At 38.9% G+C, this 19,571-nt stretch overlaps 1 protein-coding gene across 1 annotated transcript in view; it reads left to right on the forward strand.

Moving 5' to 3' along the window:
- Positions 1-19,571, forward strand: part of RBBP8 (RB binding protein 8, endonuclease) — a 75,496-nt gene that overhangs the window by 54,261 nt on the left and 1,664 nt on the right. Inside the window, exons 9-18 of the mRNA XM_004702903.2 lie at positions 9-106; positions 3,415-3,527; positions 5,608-6,490; positions 6,569-6,695; positions 10,488-10,576; positions 10,951-11,068; positions 12,877-13,020; positions 14,610-14,679; positions 15,370-15,466; positions 18,013-18,154. Of these exons, the coding sequence (XP_004702960.1) occupies positions 9-106; positions 3,415-3,527; positions 5,608-6,490; positions 6,569-6,695; positions 10,488-10,576; positions 10,951-11,068; positions 12,877-13,020; positions 14,610-14,679; positions 15,370-15,466; positions 18,013-18,154 (1,881 nt within the window). The remainder of the gene's footprint in view (positions 1-8; positions 107-3,414; positions 3,528-5,607; positions 6,491-6,568; positions 6,696-10,487; positions 10,577-10,950; positions 11,069-12,876; positions 13,021-14,609; positions 14,680-15,369; positions 15,467-18,012; positions 18,155-19,571) is intronic.

The following is a 19,571-nucleotide window of genomic DNA, read 5'->3' on the forward strand; positions in this document are numbered from 1 at the left end:
CTATTTAGAAACACATGGAACAAATAGTTACTCCACTGATAAGTCATCTTTTAATTTAGCCACAGTTGTTGCTGAAACACTTGAAGTTGGTGTTCAAGAAGAATCTGTAAGTAATTGTCTAGCACAGTGATAATATGGATTAACTCAACTTTTAGAGATTTGAGCAAGAGAAAAAAAATGTTGTCTAGATATTGTAGATAAAGGCCTTGAATTAAATTTATTTTGTGATTAGATATATTAGATAAATTAATTAAATTAATTTTGTAATTACATAGATATTTTTAAAATGAAAATAAAAAGAGTAGCTACGGAGACGGCTTATGTACAGCCAAACACTCATGGGATTTGATTCCTTGGTTTGCAAGTTTAGGGCCATGATTTCATGGGACATCCCAATTAATCAGCCTTCTATCTCGTGTTTCACTGCATAGTGCTTGTCTTCTACCTCTTATTTCATTACATATTTCTTAAAAGCATCAAGCAGCCATCCAAAATATGTGATTGGTATCTATTTGCTTAGAGCATCAAAGGAAGAAGGAGAGGCAGGAATTGGAGGACAATGTGAAATGTACCTCATTTTCCAGGAGATCAGAACTAGATGGATACCTGGATACCATTATTAAACATGTGGACCAGAGTGTCTAACTAAAAGATAAGAAATGCAGGACAGAATTTAAAACTCGAGCGCCAGACTTTTTGCAGCAATGGAGGCCAGGGGAACCCCAGAAATTATTGCCCTGAGATAATCTTTAAATCTTAAACCAAAAGTTTCCCATGAATTCTTCTTAAACCAAACATTAATTTAGCCTAACTGTTAAAGGATAGATCAAGAGGCAAGAAGACTGAAGAAGAATCGATGTATTTGAATTGCGGTGCTGGAGAGGAATATTGAAATTACCATGGACTGCTAAAAGGACAAGCCAGTCTGTCTTAGAAGTAAGGCCTCAGTGCTCCTTAGAGGCAAGGATGGTAAACTTCAACTTACATGCTTTGGACTTCTTGTCAGGAGGAGAGACCAGTCCCTGGAGAAGGGCATCATGTTTGGGAAAGTAGAGGAGCAGTGAAAAAGAGGCAGGCACTCAAGGAGATGGATGGACAGCGTGGATGCCACAGTGGGGTCAAGCATGGGAAGAATTCTGAGGATGGGGGAGGACAGGGCAGTGTTTCATCCTGTTGTGCATGGGGTAGCTCTTGGGTGGAACCAACTCGATGACATCTGACAGCAACAGTAAAGAATGTCTGCCTTGAGCACCCAGCTATTTTAAGACTTGTCTATATGGGATTAAATTGACAATAGCAACTTGAAAAAAGTACATGCAAAACTTAAAGACCCCAGTGTGTATGTTAATAAGGGAGTAACAGCTCAGGAAAGGAGGGTGAAATAGTTGTACAAATTGAATTTAATCATTGTCATTGAATTGTACATGTAGTATAGATTCTCAGTTTTTAAATGAGATCAGTTATTTTAAAAATGTTAAGATAGTAATGATAACGTACAGGGTTTGATCATCCCTCTTCCCCACTTCGTTACATCTGAACAAAACCCCAAGCCTATTGCTATTGAGTCAGTTATAACTCATAGTGACCATAGGGTTTCCAACACTGTAGATCTTTACGAGAGGAGAGAGCCTCTTCTTTCTCTCACAAAGCACCTGATGTAGCTGAACCCACTAATTGTGTGGTTGGCAGCCCAAGGCTTATCCTACATCACCAGTAGGGCATTTTATTAGCTATCCAAAAGAAGAGCATCCTTGTTTTTAAGGATCATTCTGGCTGTGCTTCTTGCAAGACAGATGTTTGTTCTTTGTGCAGTCCGTAATACTTTGAATATTTTCACCAGCACCGTAATTCAAATGCACCTCAATTCTTCAGGCGTCCTTATTCAGTATCAAACTTTCACACACATAGGAGGTGATTGAAAATACCATGCCATCCAGGAGTCCATGATTTGTGTCATGCTCCCCACGTGTTTCTCTCGTAGCAATGTTTGTATGATATTTGGAACTCATATTCATGTGATATGTAAATAATATTAAACTATATTTTTCAACAATTTTTTTAAACTTTGGGGTATCTTTTGTTTTTGTTAAACTATTAAAATCGTAAAAGAACTGGGGGAAAAAAATAAAATACCATGTTTATGTCAGGTACATTTCTATTTTTCTTAATTCCCTAGGAAATAGAAGACTTAAATTCTTCAATCTTTATGTGTTTTTAGAATATAATTTAAAAACAGTGTAATTTTGCTCTGGTCAGTAAATGTTTATGTCTTAAAATTGTCTTGCCCTGTCGTTTTTAAATTGAATTGGCTTTTCATTCTGTTGAAAGTTTTGTTCTTCCTAGTTTCAGGTCCGTTTTTCAGGTGATAATAGTTTTTTAGCCCTTAAACTTTAAATGTATATAAATAATTTCTAAGTTGCTCCTACATATAAATCTGGCAAATCAGTGGTTTACACTGTTTTAATATTTTTCACAGTTCATTCTATTATGGGTATATAAAACTCTAATATCAAAATTCAACATAATTCACATCAATGTAAGGGAACAGTGACCTCTGTTGAACACCAGATGTATTAAGGGAACTGATCTATCTAATACTTGCTGCTCAAAGTGATTCAAAGGCCAACAGATTTACATACTCTTGAAGGTTATTAGAGATCATCTCATACCGTACTGCACACCTGGTGAAAGAGAATGTACAGGAATCCCCCGTTGATGTGTGTATTTTCACCTTTTACAATTCATCTGTAGTATACATATACAAAACAAAGTCACTGCCATCGAGTCCATGCTGATCATAGTGACCTTCCAGGACTCGGTAGAACTGCCCCTGTGGCTTTCTTAGATGGTAACTCTATACGGGAGAGGGGACAGCCCGTCTTTCTCTCAGAAATATACAGCAAGGCTTCAAAAAGTTCATGGAAATTTTCTTTAATGTTTTCATTTCATTTTTCTATAAACTTTTTGAATCGCCCGAATATCTGTTCCCTTCTACTGATGTTAATAATGTTTAATTTTAATATTAGAGTTTTATATACCCAAAATAGAATGTAATGTGGAAAATATTAAAACATTGATGCTTTTTAAAGTATACAATTCAGTAATACTTAATACATTTACAGTGATTTGTAACTACAAAGCATTTTCTTCATTGATACAGAAACTCAATATCCATTAACTCAAAAACCTCTCGACCCACAACCTCTAACAACAATTAATCTGCTATCTGTGTCTATGAATTTATCTAGTTTGGATATCTTATAAAAATGGAATCGTGTACAATATGTGATCTTTTATATATCACTTCTCCTTAGCATAATATTTCTAAGGTTCATCTATGTTGTAGCATGTGTCAGTACTTCTTAAAGTTGAGTAATCTCCCATGTGTATATGCTTCATATTTTACCACTGAAGGACTCGCAGCGTCCCATGAGCCCTCTGGACGATGACTTCTACCACTGTCTGGAAGAAGATCACAAGAAACAGCCTTTGGAGGAATCTGCAAGAAATAATGGAGATGGTTTAAGGTACTTTGGGGCACTGGTGGTTTTCATTTTTAAATAAGCTTCTTTTGAGATCCGACTACAATGAGTTCATAAAGTTTATTATTTTGATTAAATTTTTATTTTAAAAATTTCCTCTAGTTTATGGCCAATTAGGACATTTCTTTCCCCCTAATAGTAGAGTTTAGTGGTTGTTACTTTTAGATACATTTTATGCTTTTATGGAGTAACAGCTAAAGAGTTCCCAGGCCTGTTGTTTCGCCTTTTTAAAAACCGTCATTCTTCTGGATTTATATTTCCTAATTAGTTACAAAATCTAGATATGGCACAAAATGCATCTTTAAGATAAGATGAATTTTCAACGTTTTTACTAATTTCAGAACATATATTTAGTAATATGTATGTTATGTAGTGTGTTGTAATTCAAAACAGCTTTTAATACATATATTTTATCCCTTATAGTAACTTAATCAAAATAGTGTTTATTACTCCTTTGTTGGTTTTTCGTTTGCTTGTTTTTTTACAGATGCCAAAAATGCAGTTCCAGAGAGGTTAAATGTCTTAAGTAATGCCACAAAGCTGTCATGTGTTAGAGCCAGAGTTCTTATCCACCCATGTTTTTAAACATAAACCTAGTGCTCATTATACCTGCCTCTGCTAGGAAGCAAGCTGGGTCTTAATTTCTCTTTGGTTCTGTAATGTAAGAACTTTGGAGTTTTTTTGTTTTGTTTTGTTTTTTTAAATCATTTTATTGGGGGCTCATACAATTCTTATCACAATCCATGCATACATCCATTGTGTCAGTCACATTTGTACATTTGTTGCCATCATCATTCTCAAAACATTTGCTTTCTACTTGAGCCCTTAATATCAGCTCCTCATTTTCCCCCTCCCCACTCCCCCCTCCCTCACGAACCCTTGATAATTTATAAATTATTATTTTTTGTCATATTTGTCCGACATTTCCCTTCACCCACTTTTCTGTTGTCCATCCCCCAGGGAGGAGGCTATATGTAGACCCTTGCAATCAGTTCCCCTTTTCTATCCCACCTTTCCTCACCCTCCAGGTATCACCACTCTCAGCACTGGTCCTGAAGGGATCATCCGCCCTGGATTCCCTGGATTTCCAGTTCCTATCTTTACCAATGTACATCCTCTGGTCTAGCCAGATTAGTAAGGTAGAATTGGGAAGCATTTAAGAAGTAGAGGAAAGTTATATGTTTCACTATTGCTACCCTGCAACCTGACTGGCTCGTCTCTTCCCCGCAACCCCTCAGTAAGGGGGTGTCTAGTTGCCTACAGATGGGCTTTGGGTCTCCACTCTGCACTCACCCTCATTTACAATGATGTGATTTTTTGTTCTGATGATGCCTGATACCTGATCCCTTTGACACCTCGTGGTCACACAGGTTGGTGTGCTTCTTCCATGTGAGCTTTGTTGCTTCTGAGCTAGATGGCCGCTTGTTTATTTTCAAGCCTTTAAGACCCTAGACACTATATCTTTTGATAGCCAGGCACCATCAGCTTTCTTCACGACATTTGCTTATGCACACATTTTTCTTCAGTGATCATATCAGGAGGGTGGGCACCCACTGATATGATTTTTTGTTCTTTGATGTCTGATACCTGGACCCTTCTACACCTTGTGGTCACACAGGCTAGTGTGCTTCTTCCATGTGGGCTTTGTTGCTTCTGAGCGAGATGGCTGCTTGTTTACCTGCAAGCCTTGAAGACCCCAGATGCTATATCTTTTGATAGCCGAAGAACTTTGTTTTTAAGACAAAGATTTGGAACAACAAAGAAATTTGATTTACCAGTGGGGTTTATTATACAATTTTTTCATATTGTGAAATTATTTAAGTCACCTAGGAAAAAGTGTTAAGAAAATCATGGTATTGAGACACGTTGCCGCTTCCATTTTCCTCTGGTTTTTTGGCAGGCAAAACCAATAGTATTCCTTCCTTCCTCAAATTTTAGTTAATCTTCTGCCTGTAGTAGATAGATAAGACCTTATGGTGAATAATTCTGTATTAAATGATGTCTGATTATGTTTTAATTTTTACTTTTTTAAAAGAAATAAATTTTCTGATTCTCCTGTGTTTAGATTTTCAGAGTCTACTGCCAAGACTTCTCGCCAAGAAGAATCAACTACTCGGGCATCATCGCCTGTGTTTGGTCCCACTTCTCATGTGAAAATTAGTTTAGGTTTGAATACGAGTTTATCCCCTTCTCTTCTAGAGTTTGGAGGAAAAAAACATCTGAGAATAGCATCTTTCAACAATATTTCTAATCCTAGGCCAGAGAAAATTAGATCAATATCTGAAAATAGTGGCCTTTTCACACATCCTGATGTTGGATCTAAAGAGAACATGATCGTTAGCCAGTTATGTTCTAATAAACAGATGCTCATACTTAAGCGTGTCAGCGAGTCTGTAGGTACTCAAGACAGTACTGATCATCGTAAAGAGGGCGTCACTGATAAACCCCTGGTGCCCTTGAAACCACTGGGAAGCAGAACATCCAAGAGGAAGAAACCCGAGGAAGAAAGTGAACATGAAATAAGCTATCCCCAAGCTTCTTTTGATAAAGAAAATGCTTTTCCAGTGGATAGTGATGTTTCCAGCCGCAGAGAGTATATGATGGATAAACCTCTGGATCTGTCTGATCGGTTTTCAGCTATACAGTGTCAGAAAAGCCAAGGAAGTGAGACCACTAAAAACAAATTTAGGCAAGTGACCCTTTATGAGGCTTTGAAACCCATTCCGAAGGGCTCTTCCTCCAATCGTAAGGTCTTGAATGGGAGCTATGTGCTACCCAAAGATTCCCCAGAGGATCCCTGTTTGCAGGAGTGCACACCCCAGACTTTGAGGGAACCCTCTCCAGATGAGAAAACATCATTACCAATAAAAGAAGAAAACGCTGTCTTCAAAATCCCTCTACATCCACATGAAAGTTCGGAAATGGACAATCTTTGTGATGACATGAAGGTTTGTTTTACATATACTTGGATTTTCTAATAAAAATGGCTGTGTTCGTCTGGGTGTTAATAATTATCTTTATCTTAGGATACTACTTCTCATGAGCCACTGAAAATGAAAGCCAGGACCACCCAAGGAGCATGTGAGCTTACATCAGTTCTTCAGTTAAATCCCTGTCGAATTGCCAAGATAAAGTCTCTACACAACAGTCATGGTATGTGCACTCTGCGTGTCACGGTCCTTCCTTTCTGGTGGCTTGAATTATTAGGAAGTGTTGCTTGTAGACCTTGGGTAGGTTAAATTGTCTGGCAGGGAGAATGTATTTCTTCCTGTGTATTTCTTTGTTTACAAGATGATTCTCTTCTATTTCATTTTACCTATGATTTTCCTGCACGTATATGCTTTTTGAAAAATGAATCAAGATCTTTTAAAACCTACCTTTATATGTGATTGTGTAGTTTTTTTATTTTATGTAACTATTTCTTACTTTAACTCTACAGAATTATAAAAATTAAAAAGTAGATCAGCCAAGCATTATTCCTTAGCCCATATATAACTTGTACTTTTTCTTTGCATTTACTTACATATCTATAAACACATGCATATATACATCTATGTAGGTGTTTAAACTTTTTTTATGAAAACATTGCTACCTCTAATAATCTTTTAATAATTTTGCTTTTGTGCTTGAAAGGATTTTTTTTCAACCAATATTTTTTTCTCCATTTTTTCTGGTGTTGATCATTAGAAAATTGTTTCTTTATTAAATTGTTCACTTCTTTTTCTTTTTACGGAAGCACATTCTTTTTTTTATTTAATCATTGTATTAGGGGCTCATACAACTCATCACAATCCATACATACATCAGTTGTGTAAAGCGCATTTGTACATTCATTGCCCTCATCATTCTCAAAACATTTCCTCTCCACTTAAACCCCCGTCATTAGGTCCTCATTTTTCCCCACCCTCCCCGCTCCCCCCTCCCTCATGAGCCCTTGATAATTTATAAATTGTTATTTTGTCATATCTTGCCCTGTTCGACGTCTCCCTTCACCCACTTTTTGGTTGTCCGTCCCCCAGGGAGGAGGTCACATATAGTTCCTTGTAATCGGTTCCCTCTTTCCTACCCACTCTCCCTCTACCTTCCCAGTATTGCCACTCACACCACTGGTCCTGTAGGGATCATCTGCCCTGGATTCCCTGGATTTCCAGTTCCTATCTGTACCAGTGTACATCCTCTGGTCTAGCCAGACTTGCAAGGTAGAATTCGTGTCAGGATAGTGGGAGTGGGGAGGAAACATTTAGGAACTAGAGGAAAGTTGTATTTCTCATCGTTGTTACATTGCACCCTGACTGGCTCGTCTCCTTCCCGAGACCCCTCTGCAAGGGGATCTCCAGTGGCCTACTCATCGGCTTTGGGTCTCCACTCCGCACTCCCCCCATCATTCACTATGATAAGATTTTTTGTTCCGATGATGCCTTATACCTGATCCCTTCGACACCTTGTGATTGCTCAGGCTGGTGTGCTTATTCCATGTGTGCTTTGTTGCTTCTGAGCTTGATGGCTGCTTGATTACCTTCAAGCCTTTAAGACCCCAGATGCTATACCTTTTGATAGCCGGGCACCATCAGCTTTCTTCACCACATTTGCTTATTCACCTGCTTTGTCTTCAGCGGTTGTGTCGGGAAGGTTAGCATCACAGAATGCCAATTTAATAGAAGAAAGTATTCTTGCATTGAGGGAGTACTAGAGTGGAGACCCAATGTCCTTCCAGATGCACATTCTTTAGTTGTTCTTCCAGCAAGGATTTTAGTCTTAATAGGAAAGCGTTTATGATTGCTGAAAATTTTTACTCCATATACCTTGCCATGACTATTGTAGGGATTACAAAATGCCTATTTAACTTTCCACAGTCTACTTAGACTTAATATTATACACTTCATATTCTGTAATTACATCTCATGTCATTTTTTACATTATATCTATATACATTATAAACTCCTTCAGACAATTACTTTAACTTTTTTAAAAATCATTTTATTGGGGGCTCGTACAACTCTTAACACAGTCCATCCATCCATCCATCCATCCATCCATCCGTCAAGCCCATATGTACATTTGTTGCTACTTTAACTTTTTAAGAAACATTTTATGGAGATAAAATTTATATACCATATAATTAAGTGGTTTTAGCACTCACAGAGTTGTGTAGCTGTCACTAGAGTCTTAACGTTTAGAGCATTTTCAACACCCTAAAAAGAAACCCTGTATACTCTTCATTCCCCACTCCCTGAGTTCAGCCCATGGCAACACTAAACTACTTTCAGTCTTTACCTATAGATTTGCCTAATCAGAACTTTTTATTTAAAATGGGATCTTGCAGTATGATTGTCTTCATGAACTTTCGCTGCTATACAAATAAGAATGTATTTTCTGACATCTCAGAAGTATAGAAATGTGAATTCAGGGCCAAATTCCAGGCTCTGCCCCCCTGACCCCCTCCCTCCACTCCTCCCCTCCCCCTTCCATTGTGACAGAAAGACCTTGTCTCTTTCTGGCTTGCAGTTGCTCCTCAGCAGCCATTATCGTGGCCTCCCTCCTCCATTTGTGCTCGCTTACTTGATTGCTTTCTCAATCTGTCCTCATATAACTCAAGAGGTTGATTTTTAAGACTCACCTTTATACTCATGCTGCCCTATGAACATAACCAAAAACAAACCAATCCCATTGTCACTGCCTTGATCCGACATAGGTTCCTGCGGCTACAAATGTTTACAGGTGCAGCTAGCCTCATCTTTCTCTCACAGAGCTGTTGCTGGGTTTGAACCTCCAGCTCTACACTTACCTGGCAGCAGGTATAGAAGGACAGGATTTACAGCACATAATCTGTGGGGGACACAGTTCAATCCCTAGCAGTGGTCTTTGGTGACTTCTTTCACTCAGCCAGCCTTTCATGCATGTAAATTGTTTCCATCTTTGGTTACCGTGAAGATTATTTCCATAGCATGTATATACAGGTTTTATGTGAATGTGTGTTTTCCTTTTTCTTGGCTTGTACAGAGGAATGGGATTTCTGGACAGTCTGATGGGCTCAGTTTAGCATGTTGATGAACTGCCAGGTTGTTTTCCAGGGTAGCTACACCCATTTCCATTTCCACCCGCAGTGTGTGAGCTCCTGTTTCTCTGTGGCCCCCACCATACTTGTTATCATCTGTCGTTGGGCTGTGGTCATGCTGTGAGTGGGTGTGAAGTGGTGACTCGTGGGGTTGCTGTCTAATGATCTAATGGTATTTTGTGCATCTTATTTGGAGACTATCCAGATCCGTTTCCGATTCTTACTGAGGAAATTAGCCTTTTCATTTGAGTTGGGAGATGATATATTCTAGATCAGTTCTAGAGTAGACTTTAAGATTTATTGACATACATTTTCTTCCAATCTGAGGGTCCTATAGTATTTTTTAGTAATTTTATTGAGACATAATTAGCATCCCATATAGTTCAATAGTTCAAGCATATTAAGAAGTGTTGTGCAGTCATCACCACAATCAAATCTGGGGCATTTTCCTCTTATTCTACCCGTAGCTGTTGGCTCCCCATATTCCCCCAACCTCCCCTTCCATGCCCTCAGGTGATTACCTACCCTGATGCTGTCATAGATCCAACCATCTTGACTTCCCTGTACAGAAAAACATAAAACAGTGACAAAAAGAAACCCAGCACCAATGACTGAATAAAACAAAAATCTCAATCGGAAAAAGAAAAAAAAATTTTTTTAAATAAATTCAAAGGGGGATCTAATGACAAGATGTTACATTCCAGTCCAACTACAGCTGCTAAATCCACTTTGCAATGCCCTCTGTCTGGCAGTAAAGCCATTCACATTCCTTGAACGCTGTTCAGTGAGGATTTACCAGACACTGAGGACGCATAAAGACTCTGCAAATGAAGGGATAAGAATTGTAGAAATCAGTTTTTAATTGTGTATTTTTATCTTCCTTATTTAAGATGTATCCTTTGAAAATGTCCAGTGGAGTATGGATCCCGGAGCAGACCTTTCTCAGTATAAAATGGATATTACTGTAATAGATACAAAAGTAAGTTAAAAAGTAAAAGTGAACTTTAATGAGTTGTTCATCTGTCTTCTCTTCTGATTAAATTATCTGACTTCCTAGAGTTACTAGAATAATATGTACCAATTACTAGAGTTACTAGAATAACATGTACCAATCAAGAAATCAGATTTAATGTAAAAAAACGTGACTCTTAGTGTATGTTGATGTTCACTACAGTATGGCAGATGCCTCTCCCTTCCCGGGGAAGAAGTTCTTTCCCTAGGCTTGAGCAGAGATAGTGCAGACAGTAAAGCCCAAGTTTATACCTATCCTATTCTGTAACAAGGGAATAAAAGACTGAAAAGGCTTCATTGTTAAGCCTGGGTTTTGTGTTTTGGTTTCTGTGTTTTGCTTAGGATGGCAATCAGTCAAGATTAGCAGGAGGAGAGACCGTGGACATGGACTGTACATTGGTTAGTGAAACTGTGCTTTTAAAAATGAAGATGCAAGATCAGAAGGGAGGAAAAAGTCCAAGTAAGAATCGAGTTTTTATTTTTGACTTTTGTAGTTTTAATAAAAATGTGGAAGGAAAGATAATAGTGGTACCGTTGTACCCATTGTACACATTGTGAACACAAGTAATATCGTCACCATCAACCTGTTTGTATTTTTTTCATGTTAGTTTTTAATTTCTCTTCATAAAGCTGTTTTAAAAGAGAAGGAAAAAATGTCTTTTTCTCTCAGAAATAAGGTAACCTTTCCTGGAATACAGCCTCTCCTTTGTGTGCCTGTTATCTGTGATTGTGCGGACAATGAAGTGACACTGTTGTTGCAGAGCCCCACAGCCTAAAGCACTCACTACCTGGTCGTTTAAGAAAAAGTTTTCCAATCCTTAATTTAAACTCCTCCCCCTCCTCACCTACAAAGGACATAGCATAGAAATAGGATTTACCAGAGCAGTTTGATAAGGGGGAAATAGGGGCATGGTAGTGAGAAGCAAGCATTCGTATCGATTTGTATCCTGGTAGTCAACTCAGAACAATGACCTCCGAGTTTCTCGGCCTTACTCTTCCTCTACTGCGAAGAGGCTAAGCCTCATTAGAATCCTGCAGTCCTTTGTTTTATGAAAAACTGTTGCTTCTTTACGTAAAACCGATTTTCCAAAAGGGATAAATGCAGTGGAAAGACTTTAGTTGGCACTACCTTAGCGACAGCATTCCTAACTGCGGAGTCCTACCATGTTAGAACAGCTTGACTGGGAATAGTTGGCGTGTATCACTTAGATATTGAAGGGTTTGGACCTGCACGTGGAGTTGCAATGCTGAAAGAGACATTTTCCAGTGACCATGTGTTAGAACTGAGGCCATCTGCACCCAGTGGGCTTCTGGCCTCTGCTGAATGTTCTGCACTACCCTTTCTCCAGTAAGGAGCCCTGGTGGTGTAGTGGGTTACATGTTGGGCTACTATGTTGGCAATTCGAAACCACCAGCCCTTCTGCGGGAGAAAGATGAACCCCACAGGTCGATTCTCCTCTGTCCTGTGGGGTTGCTGTGAGTCAGAACCAACTGGATGGTGTGAGGTATTGCCTTCGCAGAGCAGAGTACTTAGGCATCCAATCTTCCCCTGGCTTCTTTTGAAATCTGCTGCTGCTCTGAGTGCCATACGTGCAGCATCTTTAATAGTCCCTGCCTGTAATTCTCTATCCTGTTGTGAAGAACTAGCCGTGTGGATCAGCAGCTAGGTTAGGAGATTGGGAAGGTGGTGCCTGTTAAAAAGAAAAACCTTTATAGAGATGAATTGTCTTTCTAAACTATAAAACTTGAAAAGTATTCTTGTTAAGAGGGTACTTTTTTCCCCCCAAGTATCAACTCCTGATAAAGTTTTTCTTGTTTTATAGAAAAAGTAAAAAAGTATGCCTCCTTTGGTTTAAAATGTATCTAGTTGATGCTAGGAAACCCAGAGTTTCCCAAATGTTTGAAGTAGCTGGAAGCAAGATTAGAATGTGAACTAACAAATGAAGGTTACAGAAATAATTGGGGCTCAATGAGGTATTTGGGGAATCATTTCTACATAGCTAATCACCTAGTAACTCAGAGGCTTGAAACAAGAATAGTTTTTGTTTGCTTTTGCATAGTTTATGGCATAGGAGTTGAGGAAGAGGCGTGATTCCAAGCGGGAACATAGACAGTAACTGCCCAGATTTGGGGGTTTATGCTAGCTGAATTTGTCTCACCTTGCACATCTGAATTACTGGGTTTTAAAAAAAATACTGAGTTTTACATCAGTGTATACAGAAAGGGAAAAGCTCGCTTGTTGCTGTAAGCCAATGTTCTTTTATCTAGGTGAAGAGAGAAAAATGAATGATAGCTTGGAAGATATGTTTGATCAGACAACACATGAAGAATATGAATCCTGCTTGGCAGATAATTTCCCTCAAGTAGTGGGTGATGAGGAAGAATTGCCAACTACCCCACAGAAACCAAACAGTAAGGCTGTTTTTATTTTGAAAGTATGACTTGTGAGTTACACTGAGCTCAGTAAATTAAGTCATTAGGCTAATTAACCAAGACTTGACAAGGTATATTAGCAAGAAAGCTTCTTAATTTTTGTATAAATGTTTGTGTTTTTAGATAACTCTAACATTTAACATATAAATGTATAATTTTATTCCAAATTCAATTCCTTATTTTATAAAAACTTTGTATTATAAAAGTTTATAGAGCAGTTTACTGAAAAGTTTTCCATTCCACAATTCATAGTTTGTTTCTTGTTATTGATTGCAGTCCTATCTCTTACCCAGTCTTTCCCAGTGTATCCTGTTTTTAATCCTACCTTCGTTCTTAACCTACCAAGCTTTGTCCATGGGTAAATGGTGTCTTTTGATTTCAATGGTTGATTAGTCTCAGGTGTTCGTTCCCCACAATGTGACTGTTATTACCCCTGTAGACCTGCCTGTTGTTGGGCTGAAAAGTGAGCGATGGGGGTGAATTCATTCACAGATCAAGGGCCATAGTCTCAGGGGTTCCCCCAGTCTATCTGACCAGTAGTAAGCCTAGTCTTTCGTGTAAATGTGTTTGTAACAGTAATTTTAATTTTAAAAAAAGATAATTTCACTTATAGAAACTCAAATGCAAAAGAACAGTTGGGAGAGTTTTCCATCCCTACGTTTCCCCATCTTTTGTAACCACAGCACAGTCATCACAACTAATGGGTTGAAATTCTTGCCAAGTATCTTGTATTCACGTTGTGAGTACAGTCAGAATGTTTAGTCTTGTGCACAGGTGATTACATACTAGTTGAAATGAATGGATAATTTGCTGTAACATAGTCTTTCTTGGTTAGGTTTATGGCGTGTTTCAATCAGGCTTCTAAGAGTCTGCTTCTGTAAAGATTGCGGCCATGGAAACCCCTAGGGCACTGCTGCACTGCAGAGCGACGAGTTTGCTTTTACGTTGGCTTGTTTCTTTCTCTCCAGCACCTTAAACATAAGCCAGATTCTATTTATTTCCTACCAAGTAACTCCTTACACTTTATTTTCCCAATCACCTAGGTATATAATTTGGGACTTTTGTCCACTATTTCACTTTCTTTTCTTGGCCCCTGCTCTCACATAGTCCTGCATAGTCTTTTCCCATTAAAAATATCAAACAAACCTAATTCGTTGTCACTGCGTCAACGCTGGCCCATAGCACCCCACAGAGCAGAAGTGACACTGCCCTTTGGGTTTCAGAGGCTGTCGATCTTTATGGGGCAGAAAGGCTCATTGCCTCCCTCAGGTGGCTAGCAGATGCAAACTGCTGACTTGGTGGGTAGCAGCAGCCTAATGCATCATCCACTATAGCACCAGGACTCAGAGGAAGGAGAAAATTTAGAGAGTATCACATGCTCAGTTTTTTGTAAATCAGACTTAAATCAGACAGTCACCACACTCCTCATTTTGAAGACCGGGAAAGAAGTGCATATAAGAAGTTGAATCCCACCCCCCATACGCTTAAATGATGAAAACCAATAGAAACGGAAGCTTGTCAAACTAAAATTGTACACTCCGTTTGTGATGTGTTTGTTTTGCTTCCAGGTCATGGTGATAAATATGATACAATCAAACAGAAAGCTTTTTTGGAGCCATATTCCAAGGACGATGAAAGGTAAGTGGGTGTCGATTGATGCAGCAGTGTGAGTGGAGGGACAGCAGAGCGTCCGAGAGTCTCTGTGCTACGTTAAATTTCTACTCTAGTTACAGTAAGATGAATATTACTCACTGTACGGTCACAACATCAAAGGATTCAGCATATTTAACTTTTTAAAACAAAATTTGAAGAATTCTCCCCCCTTTTTGGACAGTAACAATTATTTTTCACCATTTTATTATAGCAACCATTTTGTTGAACTTCAGGATTTATTAAATTGTATACTGTAACTTTGTATAAGTGGTGATTGTGCCTTAGATTGTACTTCAGGATTATTTCATGAGGTTTTTAACCCTTTAAAACAAACTGTGAGTGTCTTGATCTTGAACCCTGCTCCTTCTCTGTGCCTTGTGTGCCAAGAGCACAGACTCCGTGCCTCTGAGCCATGTCCTGGTCTTGGCGTCCCACAGGCCTTTGGGTCAGCAGCGAATCTAACCATCGTGCTGTCAGGGGTCTTTGGCATACAGTAATCACTCAATATTTGATTAAAATACAGTAAGAAATGTTTGTTTCTCTAACTGGATAATCATTTCAAATAAAATGAATTAATGTTTGGGGAGTATATTTCCTCTCAGCTTAAATCCTAAACCAAATATCATTGTATTTCACAAGTGGATTGATTTGAATTATAATTCATTTTTCTCACAGAGATACTAGCAAACAAAATTTTCCTCATATTGAGGTAGTTCGGAAAAAGGAAGATCGAAAGAAACTACTTGGACACACATGTAAAGAATGTGAAATTGTAAGTACAAATGTAAATGCTGTCTAGTTATTTTTTAATTATGGCTTTAAAGGTCATAAATTCATATACTTCAAGAAGTCATACGTATAAATCATGTTTGTCTCTGGAAACCTAGTTTGAGCCACAAATGATAGGACTATGTAGAATAAACAGGCTATGACATGAGAGAAAAATAGATGAAAGCAAAAGCTCTCGATTTCTCTCAAAGTTTCAGTAAGTGGATGTGGTGCCTGAAGTCTAGTTCTGGTGGCCAGCTTCAGTCATGGATGCCGTGCTTCTCTGTGTACCGGTGTTTGCCTTATTTCCCTCCTTGCGTGATGTTACAGCAAACACTTTTAGACATACATTATCTGGGGAAGACTTTGATATTTCAATAGTAAATTTAACACTTACTCTTGGAAAGTTAGGCATACTTGTTACAGTCTTGTTTCCCTAAATAACCGGTATGACCATATGCCCTGCCTTTCCCCCATTTTCCTTCCTCAATGAAATAGGATAAACGGGCACTGGTTCATTGTGGGGGGTGTGGAAAGGTGGGAGGGTGGCCGGAAGATCACAAATCAATCCCTGTACTATCCATTAGCTATCGGATGAGTGCCTCCAGCAATTTACTGTATGTACTCGTGTAGAAGCCAACTTTTTCAGAACATTTTTTATGCAGTTTTGTGGTAAAATTAAGAGCCTCATCTGATATTTGGGTCGGCTTATACTCAAGTATATATATGGTACCTCCTCTTTTAAGCATTCTATTATGGATGAGAAAATTGGATTACTAAGCACAATAATGTTTCCTGTAAGTTCAAGGGAACTTCAGAGAAGTTTATCTCTTAAATTAATTTTCCCATCAACTATTTGAAGCCCTCTCATGATTAAATTTTAAAGTAAACATTTGGTAATAAATGTGCTCTTATGTACTAACAGTGGCATGATGAATTTGGAAAGTAGTTTGGCAAACAAGCAAAATCTCCTACATCTTGAGTTTTATAACTGATCAAATTTATCATGAATTTTTAACTAAGGAACTTGAAGTAGTCCTCCAATTATTAATTATAACCATCACTGTTTACAATCTGGAACTAATACTTCTAGTTAGGAAAAAGCTTTTGTCCTAGAAACACAGTTGATTTACTCCTTTGGGGGTCGAGCAACTCTTTCACAGGGGTCACCCGACTCATAACAGTAGCAAAATTACAGTAATGAAGCAGCAATGAAAATAATTTCATGGTTGGGGGGGGTCACTGCAACATGAGGCCCTGTATTAAAGGGTCACGGCATTAGGAAGGTCGAGAACCACTGCTCTAAAGTCTTCTCGTGTTACTATCTGTTATTTAACTGCCCCAAAACTATTTGATGCATTTTATTCAGTTGTAGTTGTTTAAGTTAAGATTGAATCTGCCCCCTCTTACTCTATCAGGATGGAAATGCCAGTCCCCTGTATTGACTACCATTTGTGTGCTTACAGTTCGTAGAATTATCCCAGTGTCTGTTATATTTGCCCTCCTGCCAATGGAATCAGCATCTCCAACATCACATGTTCCAAAGCAAATATTTCTGCCTCTAATTTCCAGACCTCACGTCTGAATGTCACTAATGGCAATTCCACTCTTCGTTTTAAACCTGTTTTCTAGTCCTTTCTTTCACATCCCACAGCCATTCAGTCTGTCAGACGTCCCAGTGGTTGTGCTTTCAAAACATCCCATTTCCCATGATCCCAACACTAACGCTCAGGACCAGGAAGGAGCGAGCCCTGGTGGCGTAGTCAGGTACATGTTGGACGGTTAACCACAAGCAGCTCAAACCCACTCGCTGTTCCGAGGGAGAAAGGTGAGACTGTGCGCTCGCGTACAGTTTTACAGCCTCAGGAACAAACCCACAGTGGGTCTCCAGAGTGGAACACCTAGTTCTGCTGCCCTATAGGGTCACTTTGAGTCAGGTTTCTCTTGCTGATGTGTGAGCTTGAGTGTTTTTGATGAGGAAAGACTAGGTAGGACTTTGTGAGAAATCTGCTGCAGGTTTCCAAGGCTGTAAGTCTTTACATAGAGATAGGAAAATCACTTTGAAACACACATTGTATCCCGATAGCAGTTGAGAGCAGTGATAGGATAGGCAAAGTGCAAGCCTCTACATTTTTGTTTCTTGTCTGATAGAGATGAGAAGTTTTAATAGGGCAGAGAGGGGTTCAGAAATTTAGCAGAAAACTCCATTATCTCTTCATTCTAATTTTCCATGAATTTTTTGAAACCACCTTATGAATCAGCTATATCCCTAAGTCACTGTAAAGTTCATTTGACTTTTCTTTACCATGCAAGACTTTATTGATGAAAGTAACAGTGTGTGGCTTTGCGTTGTGATACAGCTCCTTTTCTCGTCTGTGAGATAGACCAGCTCCAGAGCTGATCATTGTCAGTATGTAAAATTACTATTCTCAGCAACATGTATTATTCCTTAGAGTACTTTAATACATACCTTTCTTAGCTTCTAGTTTATAGATAGCATAACACACCATTTATTCTTCCTAAGTAAAAAAAAAATGTTTTCCATATTAGTATTATGCAGATATGCCAGCAGAAGAAAGAGAAAAGAAGTTATCTACCTGCTCAAGACACCGATTCCGCTACATTCCACCCAACACACCAGAGAATTTTTGGGAAATTGGTTTTCCTTCTACTCAGATTTGTATGGACAGAGGTGAGAACATCTATAGACAAAGGTGGCAATTGATATTTTTAAATGGTATAAGAGGGTAAGTCAAAAAAGTTTTGCAAATAGGGTTCCAGTTCATAGGAGGGTAAATCAAAACATACTGCTCCAGTATCAGACAAAATGTGAGGTGCAGTTTCTCAGCCTCTCTGGGGGATACCCCGACAGGTCTACACCCTCCTGAAGATGCTATTGCCATCTCTCCCACCCAGGCAGTGTGTCCAAAAGTGAGTGAGGCAGTCACTCCAAGGGGCTGCAAAAGCACAGATTACAGGCTTAGTACCAGAGTTTTTAATTGGGGGGGTGGGGTAGGAGCTAGTAATTTTTTTTCTAAAAAGGGTGGTAGGACAGATAAATTTGGGAACCTATGATTTACATCATGTCAAAATGACAGATTTGGCATCAGTGGATTCAAATGTGTCTTTGAGTTTGGAGAACACAAAGAAACTGGAGGGGCAGGATCAGGGCTGGACGGGACCGGGAAAATTCTCAGAGACTATCTCTTGCTACCCTTGCAGCGTGAGCAGGTGCACTGTCAGCCAGAGAAATTCCTCGGTGTGCAGCTTCCCTGACCTTTTTCTCACCAGTGCAGTTCTTCATTTTCTCAGAACTTCTTGTAATAAGACCCAGTCCCCGTTACTCTTTTGGAATCTCAAAAGTCAGCCATTGTAATCTTCTAAGGTGACCTCTCTGCCTTGAATTCAGCTGGTCTAGTGGATCAAGTTATTGTATTGATTTGAATTTTTTTAACACTAATGATACAAAGACAAGTATAATATTAGACCATGTCTATAGCCATCCACTGATTACAGAGACATGTTTTTACATGTTTTATTTAGAATAAAGCTGTTATGCGTGTAAGCAGTCAATCCTTTTTTGACTCATCCTCATACAATCACATTGATCAGCGGAAGCAGCCCTGCTACTGCCCTGCATCCTGCCTGTCCACCAGACAAAGCCTGAGACCTGTGCCAAGAGCTGTGCCCTCTGCCTCACCTGCCTGCTTATATCCCAGCCATGGGCCAGTGCTGCAAGAATCTGGGTTTGGCCTCTTTAAAGCCATTGGGGGAAAATAATAACAAGAAATCTGCTTCCCCTTTAAACAAACAAACAAAGCTTATGAGACTCAGATGTGTCTACAGTTGGACATTGTCCAACAGACTTGAAGTGGCACGTACTTTAGTAATAACTATTGAGAAAAAAATTTTTAATGCATAAGAGAGGGACTATAGTAGCTGAACAAGAATGTATCTTTAATTCTAGTATTTTTTGCAATTTTCTCCATGATCTTAGCATTCAATTCTAATTATATTGCTCTAAGGAGAAAGCAACCCCAAATTCCAACCATTTATAGAGAGCCCTGTTGACTACATCTTAAACCAAACAAAGACACATCATTCTTATG

Source organism: Echinops telfairi, unplaced genomic scaffold (assembly GCF_000313985.2).
Source record: "Echinops telfairi isolate 266 unplaced genomic scaffold, ASM31398v2 ScPeMD7_7400;HRSCAF=8409, whole genome shotgun sequence".
Taxonomy (NCBI): Eukaryota; Metazoa; Chordata; class Mammalia; order Afrosoricida; family Tenrecidae; genus Echinops; species Echinops telfairi.